The 27,818-nt window shown below is 40.6% G+C and overlaps 1 protein-coding gene across 6 annotated transcripts in view; it reads right to left on the reverse strand.

The window, feature by feature from the left end:
- Positions 1-24,140: 24,140 nt before the first annotated feature.
- The window catches only part of PRKACB (protein kinase cAMP-activated catalytic subunit beta), a 124,169-nt gene continuing 120,491 nt past the window's right edge, over positions 24,141-27,818 (reverse strand). For all 6 annotated transcript variants that reach the window (XM_039246923.1, XM_039246921.1, XM_039246924.1 and 3 more), the window contains one exon: positions 24,141-27,456. In XM_039246923.1, the coding sequence (XP_039102854.1) occupies positions 27,331-27,456 (126 nt within the window). In that variant the 3' untranslated portion in view covers positions 24,141-27,330. The remainder of the gene's footprint in view (positions 27,457-27,818) is intronic.

A 27,818-nucleotide genomic window follows, 5' to 3' on the forward strand; every position in this document is an offset into this window, starting at 1 on the left:
AGAGTATGTTTAGTTTTGTAGGAAACTGCCAAACTGCGTTCCAAAGTGACTATACATTTTACTTTCCCACCAGCAATGTCTGAGAGTTCTTGTTGCTGTACACCCCACCAGCATTTAGTGTTGTCAGTGTTGTGGATTTTGTCCATTCTAGATAGGTGTGTGGTGGTACCTCACTGTGCTTTTAATGTGCATTCCCCTGTGATAGATGATGTGGAGTATCTTTTCATATGCTTTTTAAAAAAGAATACAGGACTTTTATTGTATCTTTAAAATATCACAAATAGGCCTTAAGAGTCATTTGGGGCACTAGGGTGGCTTAGTTAGTTAAGCATCTGACTTTGGCTCAGGTCATGATCTTACATTTTGAGTTCGTGTCCCACGTCAGGCTCTGTGCTGACAGCTCAGAGCCTGAAGACTGCTTCGTATTCCGTGTCTCCCTCTCTCTCTGCCTGTCCCCTGCTTACACTCTGTCTCTCTCTTTCTCAAAAATAAATAAACATTAAAAAAAATTTTTTTAAAGAATCATCTACTAGGGTGCAGAAGTTTTGGCACACTTGGCTGGCTCAGTCAGTAGAGCATGTGACTCTTGATCTTGGGGTCGTGAGTTCGAGCCCTACACTGGGTGTGGAGATTATTTTAAAAATGAAAATAGGGGCACCTGGGTGGCTCAGTTGGTTGAGTGTCCAGCTCTTGATTTCAGCTCAGGTCATGATCCCAGGGTAATGAGATTGAACCCTGCATCGGGCTCCATGCTGAGAATGGAGCTTGCATGAGATTGTCTCTCTCTGCCCTCTCCCCTGCTCGCAATGTTCTCTCTCTTTCTCAAATTAAAAAAAAATGATAACAAAATAAAAATAAAAGTCACCCTTCTTGATAATATTCACAGAACAGAAGTTTTTAATCTTAATGAAGTACAGTTTACCAGCTATTTCTTTCATGGATTGTGCCTTTGGTTTGTATTTAAACCATATCCAAGGTGATTTATTTTCTCCTTAATGTGATCCTCTAGGAGTCTTATAGTTTTGTGCTTTATATTAAGTCTATGATCCATTTTAAGTTAATTTTTGTGAAGGTGTAACATCTATGTCGAGATTAATTCCTGGGTAGTACAAGTGCCTTATATTAACAAAATCCTAATTTCTCCCTCCCTTCCCTTGTGTCATTTATTTTACATACATACATAAGAATATATGTATATATATATGCACACATAAGCAATATTCATAAGCATACATAATCAAATACATGGTTGCTATTAGTATTTTGAACAATTATCTGGCTAGGTCAATTAAGAATAAGAAAAATAGGGGTGCCTGGGTGGCTCAGACAGTTAAGCATCTGGCTCTTGATTTTGGCTCAGGTCATGGTCTCATGATTCATGAGATCAAACTCCCCATCAAGCCCCACATTGGGCTTATTACTGACAGTGTAGACCCTACTTGGGATTCTCTCTCTCCCTCTCTCTCTCTCTCTCTCTCCCTCTCTCTCTCTGCCCCTCCCCTCATAGCTCACTCTTTCTCTCTTGGTCTCTCTCTCTTTTTCAAAACAAATTTAAAATTTTAAAGAATAAGAAAAATAGACGTTTTTCTTTCATCTTTACATTCTTCTCTGATGCTCTTTCTTTATGTAGATCTGAGTTTCTTTTGTTTTTAAGTTTATTTATTTATTAGAGAGAGAGAAATAGAGAGAGATAGAGCATGGGCAGGGTTGGGGAGGTGAGAGAAGGAAAGAGAATCCTAAGCAGGCCCTGCACTGTCAGTGTGGAACCCCATGCAGGGCTCAAACCTAGGAGCTGTGAGATCATGACCTGAGCCAAAATCAAGAGCCAGATGCTTAACCAACAGAGCCAGCCAGGTGCCCCTAGATCTGAGTTTGTGATCTACATTCTTCTCCTCCTCTCTAAAGAACTTCCTTCAGCATTTCTTGCAAGGCAGGACTGTTGGCAACACATTCCTTCCATTATTTTGAGAAAATCTTTATTTCTCCTTCAGTTGTGAGTGCTAATTTTGTAGGGTTCAGAATTTTCAGATATTTGGTCAAGATGGTTGGTGTAAGATGATTTCTGAGGAAAAGCTGAATATAATTTTTATATTTGTTCCTCTATAGCTAAGATTCCCCCCTGCCCCTTTGGCTTTTTTTTTTTTTGCTTAGGATTTTTCCCTTCATTTTTGATTTTCCATCACTTGAAAATGATATGCCTACATGTAGTTGTTGTTATTGTTTGCTTGTTTGTTTTCTGTGTGTATCTTGCTTGGGGTCTCTGAGTTTCTTGGGTCTGTGATTTGGCGTCTGACGTGAACTTTCTCCAGTTGACTCTCAGTCATTATTGTTTCAAATACTTCTGCTCCTTTCTCAGTTTCTTCTGTTTCTGACATTCCCATTCCACATATGTTACATCTTTTGTAGTTGTTCCACAGTCCTTGGATATGCTCTTCTGTTTTTTTCAATCTTTATTCTTTGTTTTTGGTCTTGGAAGTTTCCACTGATATAGATTCTCAAGCTCAGAGATTCTTTCCTCAGCTTTGTCCAATCTGCTAATAAACCCCAAGGTGTTCTTCATTTCTGTTCTACTGTGTTTTTGATCTCTAGCCTCTCTTTTTGGTTCTTTCTTATGATTTCCATCTCTCTGCTTACATTGTGCATCCATTGTTTCATACTGTCTGCTTATCCCTTCGAGCCATATGAATCCTAGTCTGGTTCCTGCTACATCTCTGCCGCCTCTGGCTAGGATATTTGCTCTGTCTTCCCCCCACTGCTCCCCTCCCCCCTCTTTTTTTTTTTTTTTTTTTTTTTGCCTTTTAGTATGCCTTGTAATTTTTTCATGATACCTGGCCATGATGTACCAAGGAACTTCTGTAAATAGGTGTTTAGTAATGTGGTGTGAGGTGTGGGGAAAGAGGGAAAATTCCACAGTCCTATGATTGGGTCTCTGTCTCTTAGTGAGCATATGCCTCTGGACTTTGAATTGCACAGGTATTTCTCAAGGTTTATCCCCCCTAGGTGAGACAGGATGGGCTGGAGTTGGGTATTTCTCTTCTCCCAGGCCAGTGAGGTTCTGATGACACCTCAGCAGGTCTGTTCATGCTTAATTAGTTTCACCTGCAGGCAGGCCTTGTTGCGACCAGTGAGCTGTGCTTTCTTTCAAAATGGTTCCTTTCCCCCCTCTCCCTGCTGGAAGCCCAGCGATTTTTTTCTTGGCTATGTATTGTGATAACTGGGTCAAGTTCTTGGGGGTAACGTTCACAAAAGTTTGGGGCCTTCTTTAAAACCGGGTTCCCCTGTAGTTATTAACTCTCAGACTTGCCCCCATTGAGCCTTCTTTAAATCATTCATTGCAGTTCAGGTTTTCCTAGCCCGGAGCTGGTCCCCACGGCAGTTTCTGCCCCAGAGTCTCTGCTCAGGTAAGCTGTGACTTCCTGCATTTGCCTGTCTCTCTAATATTAGGGGCAATGGTTTGCCTTGTCCTCTCCTCTCTTATATATTCAAGAAGAGCTGTTTGCTCTTCACTTTGTTCGGCTTTTTACTTGTTTTTGGAACAGAATGGTGATTTCCCAACTCCTGTAGGTACAGAACCGGACACTGTGGTCCTGAGTTTCTTGTTCTAGCTGGAGAAATTTAGGCTCTCCAGGCTACCTGGGTCCCAGGTGGGACAGCATGTGCTATGAGTGGCCTTCCACCTGACCAGCCAGGCCAAGGAAAAACACTTCCATGCTGCAGAACGTTCTCTGCTCGGAAAATATGACGATATGGTGGGGATGACCTTCTGTCTCTATGAATTTACTACTCTAGGTACCTCATACAGGTGGAATCCTCATGTTTGTGGTTTTGTGACTGGCTTATTTCACTTAGCATGATGTCTTTAAGGTTCAGCTGAGTTGTAGCCTGTGTCAGAATTTCCTTCCTTTTTAAGGCTGAACATTAGTCCATGTATGCATATGCCAAATTTGGTTTATCCATTTATTCCTCATTGGACTTTTGGGTCGCTTCTACCTTTTGGCTATTATGAGTAACACTCTGTGAACACGAGAGGACAAATATCTGTTTGAGTTCTTGTTTTTACTTATTTTGTGTATATATATCCACAATTAGAATTGCTGGGTTGTGTTGTAATTCTGTTTTAAATGTTTTTGAGGAATTGTCATGCCGTCTTCCTCAATGGCCACCTGATTTAACATTCCCTCTAACCACACACAGGAGCTCCAATTTCTCCACATCTTAACCAACCCCTGTTATTTTCTTTTCTTCGCCTCCTCCTGCTTCTATAATTAGCTATCCCCATGGGTGTGAAGTGGTATCTCATTGCGGCTTTGATTTTTGTTTCCCTCATGTTTAGTGATGTTGTGCATCTTTTCATGTGCTATTGGCCATTTGTATATCTTCTTTGGAGCAATGTCTGTTCAAGTCTTTGTACACTGTCTACTCATGTTTTTTTGAGTTGGGTCTGAAATCTGATTTTTTAAAATGGTCTTAAACAGATTTTAAATATTGGTTACTAAGTAAATATTTAAAAAGCATGGCAAAAAACTCTCAACGATTGTGTAAGTCAGACAAATCCTATCAGCCGGTGGCGCTAGCCCCAGTGTTACGGTTCCTTGCCTCTGCCCTAAGTAGGTGTGGACAGCTCTAATGGGGGGTCGTCCAGAAAACAAAACATGGCGGGAAGGACCAAAGGAAGGCCATGCCCTGTTTAACAAATGAAGTGGTTTCCCAAGTCTTATTTTCGTCCCTTCCATTTCCAAAGCCTTACCTGTGCTCACCACAGCAATGAAAGCAAATTGTGTATTTGACTTTATTTAAGGGAGGGCCTCACCTGGTGAGGAGTCAGAGAAAACTTCCCATTAACTAAATGTGGAGCCTTAAAGACCTTTGTTCCATTGTACGGAATATTGCTTTGTAAAACATCTGTTGACTCCCTGCAAGAGGAGAAAACACCACATTGATCTGAAAATATATTAACTAGATAAGTCAAGGAGATGTCTTCCAGTGCTTCTGGGAAAGTGCTTCAAGTGGGCTCGGTGGAAGCGACCTGCACTGGAAGGTCCCGCGATTGATTCTGCCCCTGCTACTATCTTGCTTTGACCTTCTGTTCTGAGCTCTGTTTCTTTCCCTAGAAGGTGGCCTTAATAATACCTTACTGGAGGTGCTTTTGGAAGGAGTAAAAGATTTGTTTTTAAAAAGTAGAGGTGCTTTTTAAATGTAGTGTTCTATGTAGCCCTAACGTTCGAATCTCATTTTTCCTTTGGTCTTGGGAACAAGCGTGGGAGAGGGTGACGCTTGTTTGGTTTGGGCTTCTCTTCGAGTGTTATTCTGAAGCTCCAAGCCCCCTGGACTTTGCCCTTGGAAAGGCAATGAAGTCTTTTTGTTGTTTTGTTTTTCTGCTGCAATTATTATTGTTGTTGATATTTTCCACTTGGCAGCTTCCATGTCTCCTCCTGTCTTCCTTAGAAGCCACTGCCGTCCCTCTCCAACACACCCCTTGGCAGAGGCCCTGCTATGGTTAGCCAGGGTGGCCTGTGTCCTTTGTAACCTGCCCCATGACAAGCTCAGTCTTTGTTCCTGAAGTTCCTGTCAACACCTGCTCAGGGCTGAGAGGTGTCTCTCTGCAAGTGAGCACAGTTCTCCAGGCCAGAGTCTCTGGAACTGAAGCAAATTAAAGGCCCTCTAAAGGAAGAAAGCATTCTCACAGACCCTGAGAATACATGTGACAAACATAGAGACATCTGTCTCTGTGCTCTTACTGCTCCGGGTGCCTCATGGAGGTGGAATCATCATGTTTGTTGCTTTACAACTGGCTTATTTCACCCAGCATAACATCTTTCAGGTTTATCAACAAAGACCTCCAGAAATCTTTGGCTCCCAGGGTAGCAAAGCGTGTTCTAGGCGGCCCAGTGATGGAAAACAGGAGCGTACATAACAGACAAAGAAAGCATGGCCTTACATACCCCAGGCCCTCTCCTTGTTAGCTGCATCACTCTGGGCAAATTTAACATCCTCTTCTATAATACTAGGGTAGTAATACCCATCTTCTCCATATGATGAGAGAGCTAAGTGAGACATCAAACTGAAAGTGTCAGAAATTTGGGGGGAGGCATAATGAAAGTTCCTTAACAATTTAAAGATGGAGAAACATTCCAGGGACAGGGCCAAGAAGCATTTGCCAGGTGCCAGCCAGAAGTGCAATCGCACACTTTTCATTTTCAAGGAGCTGGGGTCCAGGAGGGATCCAAGCACCGGGTATATTCATGCCACCCAGGGAGTGTTTTGTCCTTATCGAGCGGTTTCCTGAGACGTGGGAGGGTCGCGTTACCTAAAGTCAGCATCATACGAGCCCATTCTCTGTGTCTCCTGCTTCTCCTGAGAGACTTAGGAGCCCTTGTGCAATATAGCTCCTGGGTGTCTGCTCATAGCCAAATTGTCCCAGAGTGGGTAGGAAGATTGGGCTTCTCACTGTGCCTTTCTACACAAATGGCCACAGCTATCATTATTCAGGGCTGAGCCTGCAGAGAAAATTGTGCAGTTTAGGGCCATGACAAATTCATGGTTTTCAAAATCAGTTAACCCTTAATGGTCCTTTTGTCAAGGGTCTGCTCCTTTTCCTCAGCTACTCTTCCAAACCTTTTTAAAACATTTTTTAAAAGTTTGTTTATTTTGAGGGGGAGAGGCATCGGGAGAATCCTAGGCAGGCTCTGCACTGTCAGTACAGAGCCTGATGTGGGGCTTGAACTCACGGACTGTGAGAACATGACCTGAGGCAAAATCAAGAGTCTGACACTCAACAGACTGAGCCATCTAGGCGCCCCTCTTCCAAACCTTAACCCTTCTCCACACCCCTCCTAACGTACTCTGCCCCACCCTCTCTGCATGTGCACTGGCCTCCAACTTTCCGAGAAAACCAGTTTGCTAGATATCACCCTTCCCTTTCCCACCTCTCTGCATCTTCAGAGTTGTCTTTGGCACCTTGCCTCCTCAGAGTCAATCCAGAGACTCTTGGCAGAGCCATTGAGATGCAGTCTGTTTATTTTACTGAGACTCTGGCTGGGTCTTATAGACCATATAATGATGGAGATGGTGGGCACCATCTTTGCTACCACATGGACACAGGCTGCATGAGAAAAGTGAAACAAAGTGGGGGTCAGAGAGAATCCTGTAATATTTTGATAAATCTTTGGAGGTAGCCAAGCCTAGATTTTTTTCAGTTGCATGAGTTAACTCTCCTGTTCTCTTAAGCTGGTTGATCTTCTGTCACCCACAACTAAAGGGGACCAAAAGAAAGCACACTCATCTAGACTGTAAATGTCATGAGGGAAAGACTATGTCTATGTCTGTGTTGTTTATTCCCAGCACTTAGGACAGTGCCTGGCACATAGTAAGTTCTCAATAAATATTTATTAATTCTACCTGTGCCTAGTGTCGATGGTCCATCTCTTCACCTCAGCTCCATCTTTATCCCTTTTTCTTTTTTAAAATCATTTTCTTTCCTGTGTTTTAAGCCTCTCCCTTCCTCAGATAATATATATGTTCAAGTCAATTTAGTCCTAAAAATAGAACCAAGCACATAATAACAAAATAAAAATCTTCCTTTATTATGGCATATCTTTCTAGCACCCTGACCTACTTTCCCATCTCATCTGAGCTTCTCAAAAGCATATTCTTAACTCATTTCAACCTGGCATTCGTCCCAACTATTTCAATGCTGTCATACTCAGTCCTGACATCCCTGACATGAATGCATATAGCACTCCCTGTCAGCCACCCTTCTTACTCCTCACACAGTTGATTGATACCCCTTCTTCCCAGGAAGCAGGATGTCTCTCAGAATCTTCTAGACTCCACTTTCTAGATCTCAGCTCAAGGCTCTCCCTTTTGCCTGAAAGTTCTGCTTGAATCTTAGCCTTCCATTAAACAGAACTTGGAATTTTTTTCCCCTGCAGTGGGAATACAGCAGCACAACACTCTCCTTGGCCTTGGTAATTTGCTCCAGGCCTCTGTCACCCAGTGTGTCCAGGGCCTACACTGAGGTCACACTTGGACCTTCAGAGTTATACTAAGTGGAGGATGGCCATTGTGACGCCAAGGCTGGCCCTCTTAGCTCAAGAATTTTCAGAGGCCAGTCTTCTCGGCCCACACTGTAAGCTTTAAACTGGAATTTTCTCTGCAACTCCAGGATTAAGTTAAAGGTAGATTTCATTTTATCTAGGATAGTGTACTATTACCTAAGGCCATTTCAGAAATGAGCTTATGAACGGAAGTACCTTGTCACACTGTTCCAGGAGCTCCTCTGAGAATTAATCCTGGCTGGTTCTGATGACCTGACAAGTAGTGGAGGATTCTAGGCATCTAAGTAGAAAATTACAGCTTCACTCATATAACAAGTGAGTGTGCATAAATAATCTGAATTGTTTAATTTATAGAGGCTTAAGAGCTAAATCATCTCTGCTCATCCGGCTAGCTTCAGAAAACAACAGAGTTCTCCAGTGGCTACATCCATTTCATTTATGCACTCAGCAAATATTTGGCAAGCACCTACCGCCTGCAAGGAGTTTATTATCCACATAGGGATAAAAATCATGCAGATAAATAGCTTTAATAAAATGTGGCATTAAATTTCAAATGAGTTTTCTTCTGTTAAAAGGCTACAAGGAGCCTTAAGAGTAAGAGCTAAGTCAACAAACATGAAGTACTCATTTAATCTAGTAAAACTCCAGTTCATCTCATTCAGAGATGGCTAAACATGGCTCTGTATCAGAGCCTAGAGCAGTAGCCCATGGTGGACCCTGGGAACTGATATTTCTAACAATGTTCCTGAGTGATTCTGACATGCCCCTAGATTTGGGCATTATTGGTACATTTTACCCTTTGCCTCAGAGCCAGATTTGCCGTCTCAGTGTCATTTGATGGTATCTTCTTAAAACATGTTTTGTAAATGTTTTTATTTATTTTTGAGAGAGAGAGTGTGAGAGAGCAAGTGGAGGAAGGGACAGAGAGAGAGGGAAACACAGAATCCAAATCAGGCTCCAGGCTCTGAGCTGTCAGCACAGAGCCCAATGCGGGGCTTGAACTCATGAGCTGTGAGATCATGACCTGAGCCAAAGTCGGACGCTTAACCGACTGAGCCACCCAGGCGCCCCTGATGGTATCTTCTTAAAAACAAGTCCTCTCTTGATTAGTTAACTATACTCCTGCTGGTTCTTTCCTGTTTGGTTTTTCTCAGTCTCTTTCCCTGGTTACTAATTTTCTGTCAGCCACCTATTAGTTTTCTATGGCTGTCATAAACCACAAACTTAGTGGCTTGAAATAACTCAAATTTATTATTTTATAGTTTTGTAGGTCAGAAGTCCAGCACAGGTCTCCCTAGGCTAAAATCAAGGTGTCAGCAGGGCTATGTTTCCTTCTGGAGGCTCCGGAGGAGAATCTGTATCTTTGCCTTTCCCAGCTTCTAGAAGCTTATGGCCTGCCTCCATCTTCAAAGCCAGCAATATCGGCCTGAATCTTTTTCACGCTACATCACTCTGACTTCCTTTTCCGTCTCTCTCTTCCACTTTGAAGACTTTGCGGTCAGATTGAGCCCACAGGGTAATCCACGATACTCTGAGCAGTTTTGACTCCATCTGTTGCCCCCTTTGCCACGTATTCTAACCTCTTCACAGGTTTGGGCATTTGGATGTGGACATCTTTGGGTGGGGGTTGGGAGGCATCACTCTGCTGCTGCTGGCCCTCACTGTGGTTGTTTTATAACCCTCTTCTTGCAACCCGGGCCTTCAGAGGCTAAACAGGTGGTGTGTAAGTGAGTGAAGCTGGACAGGGAGACAAAGCAGTGGGCTGGGTCTCCTTTTAAAGGAGCCCTGGCTGACCAATCTGCCAATTGTTGACATGTGAGAATGTGCGCCCAGTATTGCCAAATCTTTTGATTCTTCAGAAGAGCCAGAGCTTTAGATTTTGTTTCTTTGTTACATTCCACAGCGTTTAAATATTGGCAATACATTTTAATCTTTAAGAGCATTATACAAGCCAAGCCAAACACATCTATTGCTATATTTGGACTTGAGCTGTCCATTTATAACCTCTGCTCTGTATATTCCCCCTGGAAATGATCTCATTCTGTGTAAGGATTCAGCTCCCACCTGTACTGTGCATGATGACTCCCAAACCTGTATGTTTATTTAGACTTCTCTGATATGCTGACAACTATCTCCCCAACTACGTTTTCAACAGCCACACTGACTCGTGCTCCCTCTGCACAAATCTGCTTCTTAAGCCTGAGACCTGGCAGTCCCTCACTTTCTAGTCCAATGGTCAGCAAGTCCTAACAATCTGCCCCTTCCTTTGCACTTGGGGCCATGATTGCCTCTTTACTGGATTGTTATAACACTCTTTTTGCTCATCTCCTAGGATCCACTCATCCTGATTCCGGCCTGTGCTCTAAAATGCAACTTAGATCACATCATCTTCTGCTTCTATGGAACATTCTTCAGTGATTTCCAGTAACCTACAGGAGGAAGTCTAAAGTCTATAATATCACATTCCATGCCTCTCATGTTGTGACCCAGCATTATCTCTCCAACCTCATTTCTTACCACTTTTCCATTGCTATCCATTGGTATTTCAGCATGACAAAACATTACTTGCAGTTCCCTGTATATGGGATGTGACTTACCACTCACTAGTCCCTTTGACAGAATGTGCTCCCCACATTGATCTACCTAGAGACTTATTCCTCCTTACCCTGAAAATCAGGGCTTACTTAAACCATGCAATGTTCCCCAACTCCTCCCCTGCAGCCTTTCCACAGCCCTCCCTCTCAGCAATCGTTGTGCTTTGCTTATGCATTTTTTATTGCACCTGTCTCACGTGGCTTTATAATTATCTGTTCACGTACATGTCTCCTGTCTTCGTGTCTTATCATCTTTGTGCCGTGAGTACTTAGCAGAGGGCCCTCACAACAGACACACCTAATAATATTTCTGAATGAACAAATGAATGAATGAAGGAACCATGCTACACAGATGGCATCTGTCCTATTTATGATCAAAATTACCCCAAGGAGTTGTAATTCTTTGATGAGTTTCTCATTCGTCTCTTCAAATAAGTTTCTATCTTCCGCCAGCTGCAGAGGCTCTTTGAATGATTCAAAATGCAGAATTCAAAATTGGCTGCCAAGAAATACCACTTCACTTCCTTTCTAAAATAACGTGATTTTCCCCATGACCCAAAGAAAAGAGCAAGCCTTGGCTAATGTGTCGTTAAAAGAAAAAGGACTTTTTAGGGAAGAAGAGGTTAACTAGAGTGGATAAATGCTTTGCCCTGTTCCTTGGTGATCCCCAGGTGATCCTTCCCAGGTGTGAAGACTCTTTCCTGTGTAGATGCACAGGGGAAAGACACTCTAGGTCCTGCTTCCAATCCCACAGTGACGCCATCTCAGGAAGTGCCAGGACCCCGTGAACCTTGCAGGCTCCTGCAATTTAGTCACAGATCTGGGCAAGAACCACAATTTACAAGGCATTTCTCTCAGACAGAGAGCAGATTAGTCATCTTTCTAAAAATGGAAGGAACAGACACAAAGGGGCACTTGTCTTCACAGGAAGCCTGGCCAGCAGAGCCCCCAGCAAAGCCTGTAGACTGACTGGAAGAGTTGGCGGGAAGATCAGCTCAAGGGCAGTCCCACGGTCACTCGGAATCTGCCCAACTGTACTAGGACAGACCCAGGGACAAAAAATAAACCCAGTTCCTGGACCATAGTTACCAGATCTCTCTCTCTCTTTTTTTTTTTTTTTTTTTTTTTGAGTGAGAGAGAGAGATCATGTGCATGTGCATTGAGTTTGTGTGAGGAGAGGCAGAGGAAAAGAGGGAGAATCTTAGGCAGGCTCCACACCCTGTGTAGGGCCTGATGCAGGTTTCAATCCCACGACCCTGGGATCATGACCTGAGCCTGAAATCAGGAGTCAGATGCTCAACCAACTCAGTCACTCAGGAACCCCAGATGTCACTTTTCTGATGCCTGAGGTTTCCTCTCCTCCTGTGTCCCTGGGTCTATTATATCCCTGTACTCCTTGAGGGAAATGGAGAGAGGGAAAGAAATTTACATTCACTGTATACCTATTGTGAACCAGGAAATGTGTTAAGTGCTTTAAATGCTTTACTTTTTAAACAGGTTTCAATTAAAAAAAAATTTTTTTTTGAGTTTATTTATTTTTGAGAGACAGAGCATGGCGGCGAGGGCAGCTATCCTCTTATGACGGGAGGATAGCGGGGGGAGAGAGGAGACACAGAATCTGAAGCAGGTTCCAGACGCGGCTGTCAGCACAGAGCCTGATGCGGGGCTCAAACCCATGATCCATGAGATCATGACCTGAGCTGAAGCTGGATGCTTAACCACCTGAGCCAGCCAGGTGCCCCTAACTGATTTCAATTTTATTTACATTCTTAAATCTCCATTTTACAAGTGAACAGACTGAGCATCAGCGAGGTCAAGCAACTTGTTCATTTCTGAACAACCAGTAAATGATAAGTCCAAGATATGATTCCAGTAGATGTTATTTTAAAGCCCCTACTTGCTCCGCTTATGATGCTGCTGATGTAGAATAGCTGTAAAATCTAATTTTTGTGCTTATGTGCCAGAATGGAGAGCTTATGTTAACCTATCCAACTTGTAGTTTTATTGGACTAATGTGTCCAGAGTATTCTCAGGCTGACTTTTGGGCAACAAATCAACACACGTTACATGAAGCACTGTCAGGTTGATCCAAAGGGGCATAAGACCCGGCCCTTTCCTGCCAGGACTTGGAGGCTTAGCTGGTGAGATGAGGAAGTTCAGGAGTAACACTAGAGCATGTGAGAGCACAGGATGTGCCACAAGTTAAGCATGTCAGCTGTTCTGGACATTTCTACCATCACCATGCACTCCGGTGATGTTCTCATGGGTGACACACTCCCCTGAGGGGTTGTGGGGCCTTAGCTACCATAATCTCCTCTTTTGCCCACTCAAGAAAATGTGTTAGACTGCAAGTAATTGGGAGCATGCCATTAAAAGGATTACTTGAATCCTGGAGGATGTTTGCTATTTTAGTCATTAGTAGTGACATACCAGTGGCAATTTCACAACAGATGGCGGTACATCCATATGTTCAGAACGCCTGTGCCCAAGGATCGCTGCAGAGGGCAGCCAAATGTCTAACGTGGACAAAATATGCCATGAGCTGGGATGAAGGGGAGCTCGACGGGGCTGGAGCAGATGGGGGTGCCTTACCCAGAAGAGCAGATGATGTAGACTTCACACTTAGCATCATGCCTGGCATGTGCGAGAACTTAACAAAGGAGTCCCACTGAAAACTACAGGGCACACAGTGCCAAAGAGCTGCAGATATCAGTCACACCCAAGGTCCAGCATAAGGTGGGACCCCCTTCCCCAGTGCAGTGAGGACACACAGTGAGGTGCAGCCTCCACCCCCTCCTGCAGACACATTATCTCAGGGAGAGGATCAGGTGGGCAGGGGGGAAACTCTCAGGAGAAACAATTACTTTCTAAAGTAATGGCTTGATTTATTAGTCTGGAATATGCTTTTAGTCAAACAACACAAAAACCGTTTCTTCCCTCAGCCAGAGGGTATGGGGTTGGGTGCGGGACTAGATTGATAAGGAGCAAAGGAGTTACATTTTCTCTGCTGTAAGTGATGTGTGAAGCAAAGTTTGTGACTTTGTTACACTGATATTGCTATTCGCTGGCTTTTCCATTTTAGACATTATGCCAACTCCACATTGTTTTCCCCCATCTCATCCTAATCGTTGTTCACTAATGCTGTCTTTAGTTCTCCTGTCGATACCTTTGTGTAACTTCACATTTTGTGCTTCAATCTCTTTCTTAGTCCACCAACTTTTTGATGATGTCTCTGTTCCTATTGTAAGGTAAGGATACTTCTCTCCACCACTCCTTCTGCCTTCTAATTTCTGTCATTTGGATAATTAATGTTTACCTTCTATTCTGTAACCATGTTAAGTCTTATTTTACAATATGTGTAGGTTGAGATCAAAAATACATTTATGCTGCTTTGGCTATGAAATACTTTTCACTGCAGGGCCAAACGTCAATGTCATGAATCTTGCACCTTGCAGAGAGCATTAGCCCCTACCTGCTGCTGTAACAAATTTGAACACCACAGTTGCTTAGGGGCTTACTCAAGCAACACAAATCTAAAGTTTTGGGAGTCAGAAGTCCTCCAGGGGTCTCACTGGGCTAAAATCGAGGTGTCAACAGGGCTGTTCCTTCTGGAGGTTCTAGGGGAGAATTTATTTTCTTACCTTTTCCAGCTCTTGTAGGTCACCTGCATAGGCTCATGACTTCTTCCTCCATTTTCTTCTCTCTCTCTTCTCTTTAGTTAATTTTATTTATTTTTGAGAGAGAGCACCAACCCGGGAGGTACAGAGAGGAAGGGAGAGAGGATCCGCTATTAGCGCAGAACCTGACACAGGGCTCAATCCCACAATCATGAGTTGATGGCCTCAGCTGAAATCAGCAGGCCCTTAATGGACTGAGCCACCCAGGTGCCCCCTTCCTCCATTTTCAAAGCCAGCCATTGCATTTCTCTGATCCTTCTTCATTCATCACATTTTTCTCTGATCATAGCCTGGAGAAGTTCTCTGTTATGAAACACTCATGTCAGTGGATTGGGCTCACCTGCACGATCCATAATAATCTCCCCATCTCACACATCCTAATCTTCATCACATCTGAAAGTTCCTTTTGCCATATAAGGTAATACTGGCACAGGATCCAACGATTTGGGCATGGATATCTCTGAGGAGTCATTATTCTGTCTACCACAAAAGATAAAATGTGCCTCGTGTTTAAAAAAAAAAAAACCTGAATTCTTATATTCCATCACTGTTCAAAAGCCACACCATATTTTAATATATGTGCCTCATTTTTGGATTCCAATGTTCTTGTTTAGATTTTTGTTGTTGTTAGAAGTATGTTTTCTGTTCACCAAATCCTTCATATCTTACTGCCTTTTACCTCTATTTTATGTATTATTGAGATCCATTTTAGCCTTTTTTTGAAGTTCACTGAATTCTTGTTCTAATTGGGACCAATTGCTTTCTAGGGACGCTGCTCTATTTTCATGTGGGATTTCTTGTCTTTGAACTCTTGTTTTGATCTCACCATTTCTTATATTCCACATCTTCCACATCTTTTTATTTGTTGTTTTTTACCCCAGTCCCCAAACAGCTTACCCTGAAACAATACATGGGAGATAACCTCTCTGAGTTCTTACACATGATCAATGACTCCCTCACTCCCCAATCTTTTATATTGTTTCATCATCTTGTATTCACTTAATGCTGATTCCTAAAATGACTGGGCTTTCTAAAAAATATTTACCATTTATATTTTTCTATGAATTATTCATATTCATTTTTTCCAACTTTAACTTGGGTTGACTTTTGTTAGAACTCTTTTTATGTATAGTGGAGATTAATCCTTTGTAATATACATTGCAAAATTTTCTTACAGAGTTTATTTTCAAATTTTGTTAGTGGAAGTTTCTTCTTCATACATTTCAAATTTGTGTTCTAAATTTATAGTGTTCAGTCTTTTCCTTTATTGCTTCAGGGTTTTGGGTTTTGCTTAGAGAGATGTATATATATTCTAAGTTACACAGATGTTTTGATTTTTTCTAATGTGTACTTTTATTATTTATATTTTGTTTTTAATCCATCTGGAGTTTGGTTCAGTGTTTGTTATAATTTATTAAAATTTTCAAATGGATAGCCAGTGGTCTTAACACTGTATATGCATTAACTGAACCACATTTGAATTGAAAGGATTTTGTAGGATTGGTCAGTCATTTGCCCCTAGCCCTTGATGTTGTTTATAGGATCATTTAAGTAGTGGCATGGTACCAGTGAAGTTTTTATACCTATTACTCTGGTAAACTCATAAAGTTTTTCCAGAACACAAAATAATTCTTGTCCACACAAAATTGTTGGTTTTGTTATTGAAAATGTGGAAGATTTTGGTGAACATCTACTTTTTCCCCCTGTCTGACCAGCATGCCTTTCTTTGGAAAACTACCCCTCCTCCAATCCATGTAATTCTGTTGAGGCCTTCAATTGTGTATATTCCCTTGCTCAGGCTCTGACCCAGGCTGGACCAGTCAGAGTTCCCTTTCTGGATTTACACAGTACCTGAGAGATCTTCGTCTCCTTCATCTGGGACCATAAACACTTTTGAAAGTGCAAGCCTGGAGTGGCTGGTGGTTTTATTTTCTGCCCCATGGAGAGTGCCTATTGAGGATGCAGTTACTACTGATGAAAGCTGGGCCAACAGGCTGAGAGAGAGGCAGAGTTTTGATGATATAATTTGGTATTTTAGACCTTACTGTGACAGAAGTCCACCCTCATACTTCCTGGTTATGTGAGTTCACGGCTTCCTTTTTTTTTTTTTTTTTTTTTTTTTTTTTTTTTTTTTTTTTTTTTTTTTTTTTTTTTTTTTTTTTTTTTTTTTGCCAAAGCTGCTTTGTATAGTGTGCTCTCATACTTGCTCATGAGAGAGCCTGTACTACTGTCAATTCCAAAAGTACAAAAGCAAGATTCTTAGTTTTCTGTTATAGCAAGAATTGTTACCAATCGCATTATATGAAGAAATGTGCAAAACCAGCCTCCAATAACTAATAAGTATGTAGGAAAGGAAAGAAAAATAAGCAAAAATCACTGGCATGCTATCTAGAACAATGTAGGTAAGACCACTGAGGAAATTGTGCATTGGGTTTTAGGTATTGAGTGTATGTGAAGTGTTCAGCAGATGCAGAAAGAAAACTTTGGTTTGTGATTATTTTCTGAGCCATGGTATAGACAGGAATGAGGTTATCCACAGATCAGAAAGCAACAAAGAGGGACACTGCTACTTGAATGAAAGAGGCTTTTTTTGGATGCCAGTAACCACATGATTTATTCAGAGAGAACAGTCTGCACTTAACTCAGCTGTGTGCTTCCTTACTTTGACTTAGGATACAGAAAATAGTAAAAATGTTAGTAACAAGTTGGTTGTGCTCATTGAGTATGAGTTTTCAGTGTACTCTGTAGAAATGGGCAGTGAAGTAAAGAATCTCTTTTTCCATATGGCAATGGTCTGGCTGTTAAAGGGATGGGTGCTTGTGAGCTTGGGAATGAGGAATGAGATGAAAACATTTCTTCATGGCAATGGTAATGCTCATGAAGCCATTTCAGTGATATCTGCTGGTTTGCTCAAAAGCATTATCACGTGATATAGTATCTCATTTTAAATCTTGAAAGAAAGAGTTTGGATTTCTTTAACAAAATTTTTTTAATGTTTATTTTGAGAGAGAGAGAGACAGACAGAGTGCCAGTGAGGGCAGGGGGTGGGGGTGGGCAGAGAGAGAGGGAAACACAGAATCTGAAGCAGACTCCAGGCTCTGAGCTGTCAGCACAGAGCCTGATGTGGGTTTGAACCCATGAGTGGTAAGATCTTGACCTGAGCTGAAGACAGAAGCTCAACTGACTGAGCCACCCAGGCGCCCCAAGAGTTTGGATTTCTTAAGGAGATAGAACTCTGATGAAAATGCTTAATTGCTAGGAGAAAGTCTCATAATACTTGATTTTTTAAAAAATGGATAAAACTTTCAGTATTCCTATTTTTTATTAATTACTTTATTATTATAAAGAATGCAAGCCATTCAGCAAAGTGCAAGGGAGAATTATAAAATAACCTCAAGTCCCATACCTTGAGTAACTTTCCAGTCCTATTCCTATGCACATATAGAGACAGAAGACCAGAGAGATAGAGTGACAAATCACTAGAAAGCATGCACTTTATAAAAAGATCCTGTCTTTAGCAGAAATTCTTCAATTTAATTTCACTTATATTATAAAAATCTAATTCACTAGAAGAAACTGAAATGAAAATAACTGTAATTGAATATAACACTGGAAAAAGAAGTTGAAGTAAAGGTGAAAACCACAAACTAGTGACAAAATTATAAAAAATCATCTAGAAGTTAGAGTCATTATCTTACTTAACCACATGTACTAATTTTAGATTCTATTAGTTGACTTCCTGCAATAAAAGGTAAGAAATTATGAGTCTCCCCTCCTTTCCCCATCTTCTGATTTGCTAGTTATCTTATTCTGGTTTTGCCAAGGTTTAAAATGCTTATATTTGGTTCTATAGTTTTAATTACCATTGGTGCTTATAATTAGTATGACATTTAGACAGATTCAGAGTTCACCACGGGCCTTTTCTCACTGCTGCTTCATTACTAAGTTCTTTATTTTGATTTCTATATCCAGTTGGATATGAAGGGCTCATAGGTTTTCAATTTCTTTCTTTTGGTTATTAACAGGGACCTGACATGTACTTTGAAACTAAAAGCAACTTGGCTAGGTGTAATGCTCTTGGCTGTACTTGCTTTCCCCTAGAACTTTATAGCCATTGTTTAATTGTCTTTTGGCACAAGTATAACTGTGGAGACATCTCAGGCCAGTCTGATTCTGCCACCACCTTGAAGGTGACTGAATTCTTATGTATAAAATTTCATTCATTGGAATTCAAAATCCTCACCAGAGCATGGCTTGGTGTTGAAAGCTCTGTATCCTTTCCCCCTAAAAAATAGTGCATTCCTTCAATAAGTAAATTCAGTTTTTGATTCATTTTAGTGAAAAGTTTCTGTGTGATATATTTGAATATTTTTTCTGTTTAATTCATTAGTATTGAAATTCAGGATGCCAATAGGGGATCATCTTTGTTTTAAGTTTTTATTATCACTTTTGAATTTTCTTTTATATCTTTATGTTTTTATTCTGCACTCCATAATTATCTCATTGTAAAAAAATCTTCTCTGTATGTTAGTTAAATCTAACTAATTTATCATCTCCTCTCACCATTGTGTTTTCCATTCTGTTTCTAGTCTGTGGAGATGTTGATTTTTTTAAGTGTTTATGTATTTTGAGAACGAGAGCATGAGTGGGGTAGGGGCAAAGAGAGAGGGAGAGAGAATCCCAAGCAGGGATTCTTTGCTGTCAGCTCAGAGCCCGATGCAGGGCTGGATCTCACCAACTGCAGGTTCGTGACTTGAGCCAAATCAAGAGTTGGATGCTTAACAGGTGCCCCTGTTGATTTTGTTTTGAATGCAATCTATGTCCTTAAAGATATTTTAAAATATATTCTATCATTTCTATATGTTTTGGAGCAAAAGGAGAAAAGAAGGGTTTTTATGTCTTTTAAATTCTATCATGACCAGAATTTTTAAAGTTCTTTCGTGTCTATCTCATTTTTATTCTTAATATTTTTCGTTTTTTTCTTCAAGCTTTCCAGAAGCTATTTCTTCCTTGTGGGGCCATTTTTCTTATATACTTTTAGAAGTTCCTAACTGAGTATCTGTAGGTAAAAAAAGAAATTTACAATATATTTTCTTTGGAGCGGCCTTTATTTTACCACTGTTGTTCCTTCTCTTACTGTGATGGCTAGGATCACCCTTGTTCTTTCTTCTTTTACTGTGATGTCTGTGATCCTTTAGCACAATGTAGCATACTACTGATGATAATAGGAACATCAATCAGAGTCCAGCCAAGAAAACAGAAAGCATTCTAGGTATTTCAACAGAGGACATTTAATAGAAGAAATAGATGAAAGAATATAGAGAGTCCAACAGCTGTACGTTATATAACAAAAAAAGCATTGGTCACGTTATTACTAAAAACTTTATAGGGGCGCCTGGGTGGCTCAGTTGGTTGAGTGTCCAACTTCGGCTCAGGTCATGATCTCAAAGTTCATGAGTTTGAGCCCTGTGTCAGGTTCTGTGTTGACAGCTCAGAGCCTGGAGCCTGCTTCAGATCCTGTGTCTTCCTCTCTCTCTGCCCCTTCTCTGCTCATGTCTCTTTCTCTCTCAAAATAATAAATAAACATTAAAAAAATTTTAAAAAGCCTTTATAAAACCAGCCAAAAATAAAGACAAATATTAAAATGGTGAAGTCACCCAAAGATGAACACCAGCAGAGTGCTCTATCAGTCCTGGACTGGAGGGAAAAAAGGAGGAGCCAGAGTCCACAGAGCTCAAAAGCCAGGGCTACCCAGTAGAACACAGAACCATGACAGTGATCAGGAGCTGCGACAATGGAAAAGACTCTGGAGATGATACAGATCACAGAGAGATAGGGAGGGAAACACTGATTATACCTTTCTGCTCCTTCCAGTGTTTTACTATCACTTTCCATTAGAAGCCTGTTTGAGGGGCGCCTGGGTGGCTTAGTCGGTTAAGCGTCCGACTTTCGCTTAGGTCATGATCTTGCGGTTCGTGGGTTCGAGCCCCGCGTCGGGCTCTGTGCTGACTGCCAGCTCAGAGCCTGGAGCCTGTTTCAGAGTCTGTGACTCCCTCTCTTTCTGACCCTCCCCTGCTCACGCTGTCTCTCTCTCTCCTAGAAATAAAACATTTAAAAAAAAAAAAAAGAAGCCTATTTGATTGCTAGAGGGCTAGGGTGCTTGGGAATGAAAGTAAGTCCCCCTCCTGCCTCTCGCCACCACCTTGCAATGAGATAGCTGTTTGCCTAGATATATAATTCTAAGTTTAAAAAAATCCCCTCCAGAAATAAATAAAATATTAAATTTTTTTTTAAAAAACAGGGGCGCCTGGATGGCTCAGTCGGTTAAGCCTCTGACTTCGGCTAAGGTCATGATCTCACGGTTTGTGGGTTCGAGCCCCACATCGGGCTCTGCACTGAATGCCAGCTCAGAGCCTGGAGCCTGTTTCAGATTCCGTGTCTCCCTCTCTTTCTGACCTGCCCCTGCTCATGCTGTTTTCTCTCTCTCTCAGAAATAAATAAAACATTAAAAAAATTTTTTTAAAAAAATCCCCTCAGAGCTTTGGAGACATTACTTTTCCATTTTTCTATGTCCTCTTTTTAAAACTTTAGACAATTATCATGTCTCGAGGCTAACTTCCCATGTTTCTTTTCTCATATTTCTCTATATCTTTTGAATATAAATTCTGAGAGATTTCCTAAACTTTGTCTTCTAGATCACTAACATTGTATCATAATTGTATTTACACTAAAATTTATTTTCTTTGTATAATTTTTTAAATCCTCTTTATAAAAGTATCATGTACTCAGTTTAAGTACCTAGTTCAGTGAGTTTTGACAGGGTGTAGACAATCAGATGTGCACTCATGTTGCTTCTTGTATCAGTAGCTTGTTCGTTTTTATTAGTGAGTAGTATTTCATTGTATGGATATAGTGCCGTTTGTTGATCTGTTCCTCTGTTGCTGTTTGTTTGAATTGTTCTCATTTGGGGACTGTTTCAAAGTTGCTGAACATTTATGTCTTTGTATGAACATATATTTTCATTATCTTGAGTCAACACGTAGAAATAGAATCAGTAGAAATAGAATGGAATAAGTGAATGGTAAGCTTTATACAGACTGCCAAACATTTTTAATATATAATTTTTTGATGTTTATTCATTTCTGAGAGAGAGAGAAAGAGAGAGAGAGAGAGAGAAAATCTGAAGCAGACTCCAGGCTCTGAGCTTTCAGCACAGACTGATGTGTGGCTTGAACTCACAAGCTGTGAGATCACAACCTGAGCCAAAGTTGGATGCTTAACTGACTGAGCCACCTAGGCGCCCCTGCCAAACTGTTTTTGCCAAGTGGCTGTGCCATTTTATATTCCCTCTGGCAATGCAGGACAGTTCCATCCAGTTCTTCTCCATCCTCACCAACACTTGATATTATCAGTGTTATAATTTTTGTCTTTTTTTATGTGTAGTATACAATCGTGAGGTGTTTTTTCTGTTTGTTTTTTGTTTTTGCAATGTGCCAATGAATACTGTAGTGATGTTGAGTATCTTTCAAGGCATTCAGAACTGATGTGCTACTCATGTTCTGTGACAGCCTGCTTGAAAATTCACTGCATGCTAACCACTACGCTTCAGGAAAATCTGTTTAAGCCTAGGTTCTCTTTGAATTGTGAAAAGACTGTCTCTACTTCCACTTTTCACATAACCATATTTTCCACCTAAAATCACATTATTAAGTGTGATAGGCAGAACAATTTCTCCCTCTCTTCTCTCTGCCCCAGAGATGTTTATGTCCAAATCCCCAGAACTTATGAATGTGATAGGTTATATGGTAAAGGGGAATTAAGGCTGCTCATTAGCTCCTTGAAAAAGGGTGAACAGCCCGGATACCTAGATAGCTCAATGTAATAACAAGGGTCTTTAAAAGTGACAGAGGGAGTCAGAAGAGGAGGTCAGAGGGATGTAGCCTAAGGAGGACTCAGCCCAATACTGCCAGCTTTGATGGTGGAGGGATGGGGTCACAAGTCAAGGAATGTGAGCAGCCTCTAGAAGCTGGAGAAGAGATTTTCCCCTGGAGTCTCTAGAAAGAATACAGTCCTGCTGATACCTTGATTTTAAACCATTTTTTGACGTCAGACTTCTAGAGCTGTTAGATAATAAATTTATGTTGTTTTAAGCCACGAAGTTTGTGGCAATTTATTATACTAGCAATAGAAAATTAACACATTCAGGTAATCATTACTAACCACTGAATAATCAGATGACGAATCAACTGGGGTTTCCTCACCAACACTTAATCCCCAGTCACACTTTCCTTTAGGCCGTTTCATTAACATCACCATTAACAGATGTACAGAGGCTCTAAATTTAATTTGTTCAATTTTAGGTTGTATTAGCACAGCTACAAGAAGATAGCTTGATGCCAAAAGTAGGCATGACCCAGAGTTAGAAGTGGTTTCAGCCACCCAAGCTTTTCCCTATGCTCAGTAGCTAGTGTTTTCTGCTTATATTTCAGAAAAGAATAGAAATAAGACCACAGGTGCACTGATGTTTGTGACCATAATGTCATTGTTTGTTGGCTTGGTTTTTGCTTATGGTAAATTATTTCAGTTTGGTCCAATTCTAAAGCATTTAAAGTGAGATCAATGCAAGCCTTTCACCATGGGAACACCGCATATACATGGGAGCACAATGGTGGGTGTACTAGATTGTAAGGACAGCCATAACAAAGTACCACAGAGTGGGTAACTTCAACAACAGAAATTTATTTTCTCACAGTTCTAGGGGCTGGAGTCCAAGATCAAGGTGTCATTAGGGTTGGCTTCTTTGAAATCTCTCTCCTTGGCTTGTAGATGGCTGCCTTCCTCTTAGGTCTTCACGTGGTCTTTTCTGGGTCTGTGTGTACTGTCCTAATGTCTTATGAATTCACAGTGGTATAGGATTAGGGCTCATCGATATGACCTCATTTTACCTTAACTAAAGGTCCTACCTTCAAATACAGCCATATTCTGAGCTACTCATATTCTGAGTACCTCAACATATGAATTCTGAAGGAACACAGTTCAGCCCTTATCAGAGATCCTTTATCAAAGGCTATTAAATAAGGCACATAGAAAATGTTCAAGAAGGCTGAAATTAAAGTATTTAACTTCACATCCAATATTTATGCATAAGAGAAAATGTAAATGGATTTCAAAGTATGATTTGGAGTGAAGATCTGCCTAGATTTTTATAATTAGTATAAGAAAATGAGAAAACTGGTATTTATTTTGTATTAAACCCTGACAATGATAAAATAAAGCATGAACTGGCATAAAAATAGTAAGCATGGTGTTACAAGGTGCATCAATATTTGTAAGTGTTTGCAGAAACAATGATAACAATAAAAAATGGTAAGGTGTTAAATACCTAAAAAATTATTTCTTGAGGTCAAGGACAACTGTAGAAACACATACAAATCAATTAGCTACAATTGGAAGAGTTAATAAGAACCTCAACAACATTTCTGAAGAAAAAAGTTAAAATTCATAGTTCATTGTTCCAAAATAAGGATGAGGACTTATGCAGGGTCAGTTATTTAAATATGTAAATTTTCAACATTAAGTTAAGGGTAAGTTAGACTTAGAAGTGGAGACGCTTTTTAGAAACTAGAATGAAGCTAGTAGTTTCATAATATATACTCAGTTGGACTAGATTGGTGGACATTCTTCCCCTATTACTCTGTTCCCACCACCAAAGACCAGCCCGGATACATAAAAACTAGAAATCTATAAGCATCTGTAGTATCTGCAGAAAAGAAATCAAGAGATACGGGCATCAAATAGAACTGAAGACACCATTTTATCCTTTGAAGATACTTTAATCTTGCTGTTATGATTAATTAAAAAACACAGTTGTTTTCAGCATTTCCTAGCTACAGGAGTGCATAGGAAATTCCATTCTAAACAAAGAAGTAATTAATGAAATAACAACACACCTTAACATTTACATTGATAGGTTACAGTTTACAAGGTGCTTTCACATACATTATCTCATTTGATTCTTACAACAAGCAGATAAAACAGTCAGTAGGAAAGAAAAATGATTTTTTTAGGCTTATGATGAGTATTTTCAGGCCAATGGGCAGTCAATACAAGAACATATCAAAAACAAGACAGCAATACCCACAAGCCACAATATCTTTTTTGGTAGGTTGACAGTTTGATATCAATTGGATATTTAGCATCAGTGAAGGAGGAAGGAATCAAAACAGGCATAAAGTCCTTATGATATTCAAAAAATTCTAAGAACACTGTAAGAGATAAGGAGAAGAAAGATGCCCTAAAATATCACCTTACTGAGATTTACTTCAAAGCAAATTATCCCTTCAAAAGGTCAAATAAAAAGAATTTTGTCATGACATGTGAAAATTAGAAAATACATTTGAAACTGCCTAATGGAATTCTTCCATTTTGTAGATAAGAGAGCTGAGGCCAAGGTCATGCTGACTGTGACAGACCAGACCTGAGACCCAGGCGTCTTGACTTTGAGTCAAGGGGTCCTTCCTCTGCAATGCCATCTCCTTATTGTTTACTGACGAAAAATGTAATTTCTTATTTCAAATAACATAATCTGAGGTTAAATACTGATTCATTCCACTGATTTCTTATTCAAGTTTTTATCCTGTTCTTGGCTAAATTGTGGCTGAAACTGGGAGTTTTATATAACTTGAAGATATTCTAATTCAGTGTACTTGATTGGTTGGAAATAGACTCCCTTGACATCCCTGAAAGCCTGCTCATGTCCTTTAAGTGGAGAATGAAATGGGAATGGCTAAATAGCCCTCAAAACCAATGTATGCCTAGAGGTCATCTACCTATACAGATTCTACAGCAAGCTGTGCAGGGCAAGGAGTGATTTTACTTAAAACATCTTTTTTGGACTTAGAGAAATCTTCTTAATTGCTGAAAACTAAAATGTAATAATCAAATTGTCATCCCCATGATTTATTAAAATAATTCTACAATAATATACAATAAAGCTACCATAGAATTTGTAGCATACATACAGATTACAATGATCAGCATGTTCTTGGGCCCAAAAAAACTAATTAAAATATTTTATACAAATGAAGCTTTGAATTTATGAACATGATGATATAGTTTTTTGTCACATAAAACTAGATACAGCAAAGTAGATCATATTTTCTTGCACATTTTAAATATAAGTGGACCAACTGAAATCAGTATCAGCTTTTAAATGACATAACCATGCAGGAACACTTGACAACCAAAAGATGTACAGGTTGATGCAGAGAACATCCCAGACAGGCTTTTTTCAATGTCTTCAAAGGTTTTACAAGAGTGTGGTACAGAGAAAAAGAAGTTGTCAGTGACCGGCACCAATAATGAAGCAAATAGAATGCTTATATACATTGAGATCAGTTTGATTAAAAACTCAACTTATATGCATGTAAACTGATCATAAAAAATGAACACAGTTTATTTTCAACTCTTTTGGTGTGCTGTTTTAAGATAGGTCACTGACACACAGAGATAAAACCAGATGGGAAAATTTAAAAGCAAAGAAAAAATATTTTAAGAAGGGAGTGAAGCCATGGATTCTCAACAGACATGGAACTAAATGTGCAAAAATGCTTGAAATTTCCACTGACAGCAATGTTGTTGGCAAAAAAAAAAAATAAAAATAAAAAAGGAAATTAAACTCAAATACTAACATTGTACCCACATGATCATACATGCCGTTTACTGAAAGAGGCTTGGGATTCTAACATGTCTAAAACTATCACACCTCAAAATTAAAATACAGTTGTGGCAGTTTTAAAAACTTTGTCCCGTTTCCTCACGGATGAGGCGTGGGATGAATGCCGAAGCTACGACAGTGCCTCTCCCTCGGGCTGATGGTGGTGCGGTACGCTGAAGTAACTCGGGAACAGCTCCTTTCATCCTAATCCGTGACAAAACAAAGCGAAGCAAGACAAACAGAAGAGCCCCTCCCATCAATAAGAGTGTCTCTACACTGTTTACAAGCGTCAAGCCATTTGTTGGACTCAGCAGAGCAACTGTCCACATTAATGTTCTTTTTTAGTTCATTTTTTCCCCGTAAAACATTTACAATGAGGACTTATTTGAGAAACTAAAAAATGTGTCCCTTTCTGCATCAGTCACGTTCTGTTAAAATACTGGCTAAAACCCTTGTGCAGGAGTGAGGGTTTAGAAATCTTAAAGCCCTAATCCCTACAGAGATGCTGGTACCAAGTGATGATCCATAGCTTTAGCTTCTCCTGTGAATGAGCCGTGTGTCACACTGTGAGGTGGTCACCTGATCCCTCCAGGGGGCACGGGGCGGAGCAGGGGGGGGGGATACAAAAGGTGGTGAAGGGAAACAGAGCCTCTGCTCTCTAGGAATCCTAATTGCTGGGGTAGCTCCTCTACAGTAGTCTATCCAAATGTCTTGCCAGAGCGGGGAGTTCTACGAAAGTTATTGTTTTGTATTCGATTGCCTTGTTGACAGACATTCTAGCTTCAAAAACTGTCAAAAGTTTTGGCAAAACTGAGTCTGAGCTACTCAAAGTAAAAATAATGATTGGAAGTATAGGCTCAAGCCATCGACCAACAATGATAACGGCAAGGACTACCAAAGGCAACACTCACCCTTCCTTTCAAATAGCACAGAGCCCTAACACTGCCCATCTGAAACGCCAACACAAGAAAATGGAGCACTGTTTGGAGAAAACCCAATGAGCACGAAAAAGGAAGACGTGGGTGGCGGGGAGGGAAGGACCAACCAGAGGGAGGCGGGGAGTGACTAGTGGTGTGTTATGGCACAGACAATGCTTGCGTAGCGGTGCCTTGTTACATAGGTGGATGCAGAGCGCACACACGGAGGATGGCGATGAAGACCTCACTCAGTCGCTGGAATGACGGAACTAGGTAACTGCTTCAACAAAGACGGTCTCGGCTCCCCCTCATCTCTCAACAGAGTGCAAAGACTGAGTGTGAGCTCTGATGTCACCTTGTTGCTCATCTTTAAAATTCACAAAATTCTTTTGCACATTTTTCTGTTATAGAGACACGGATATCTTCTTCCTCATAGTCATCAAAGTTGCTGGTATCTCCAGAGCCTCTGAACTTTGGTATGAATGGTGCTTCAACCTGTAAGTGAGACAGAAAAATGAAGTGTGAAATTATGGTTTATCATAGGAAGAATATATTTGGTCTTCATCCTAATCCTGGGCACAGAGCTCCTTAAACTCTTGGATTTCATAAGTGTTATGTTAATGAGGTAACTTTTGGAAGGCCTCTAGGTAACCTAAGGCTGGGCGCTGGTTAGACGCTCGGAACTTTCAGTCTCCCCTCCTAACCTCCAGGAGGGGAGGGGGCCTGGAGATGGAGTTCAGTCACCAATGAGCAATGATTTAAATAATCATGCCTACCTAATGAAGCCATAGACTTCAAGAGGATGGGGTACAGAGAGAGCTCGGTGAAAAGTGGGGATTGAAGGAGAGTGGTGTGCT

This window comes from Hyaena hyaena, unplaced genomic scaffold (genome assembly GCF_003009895.1).
Source record: "Hyaena hyaena isolate Hyena2069 unplaced genomic scaffold, ASM300989v1 scaffold_286, whole genome shotgun sequence".
NCBI lineage: Eukaryota > Metazoa > Chordata > Mammalia > Carnivora > Hyaenidae > Hyaena > Hyaena hyaena.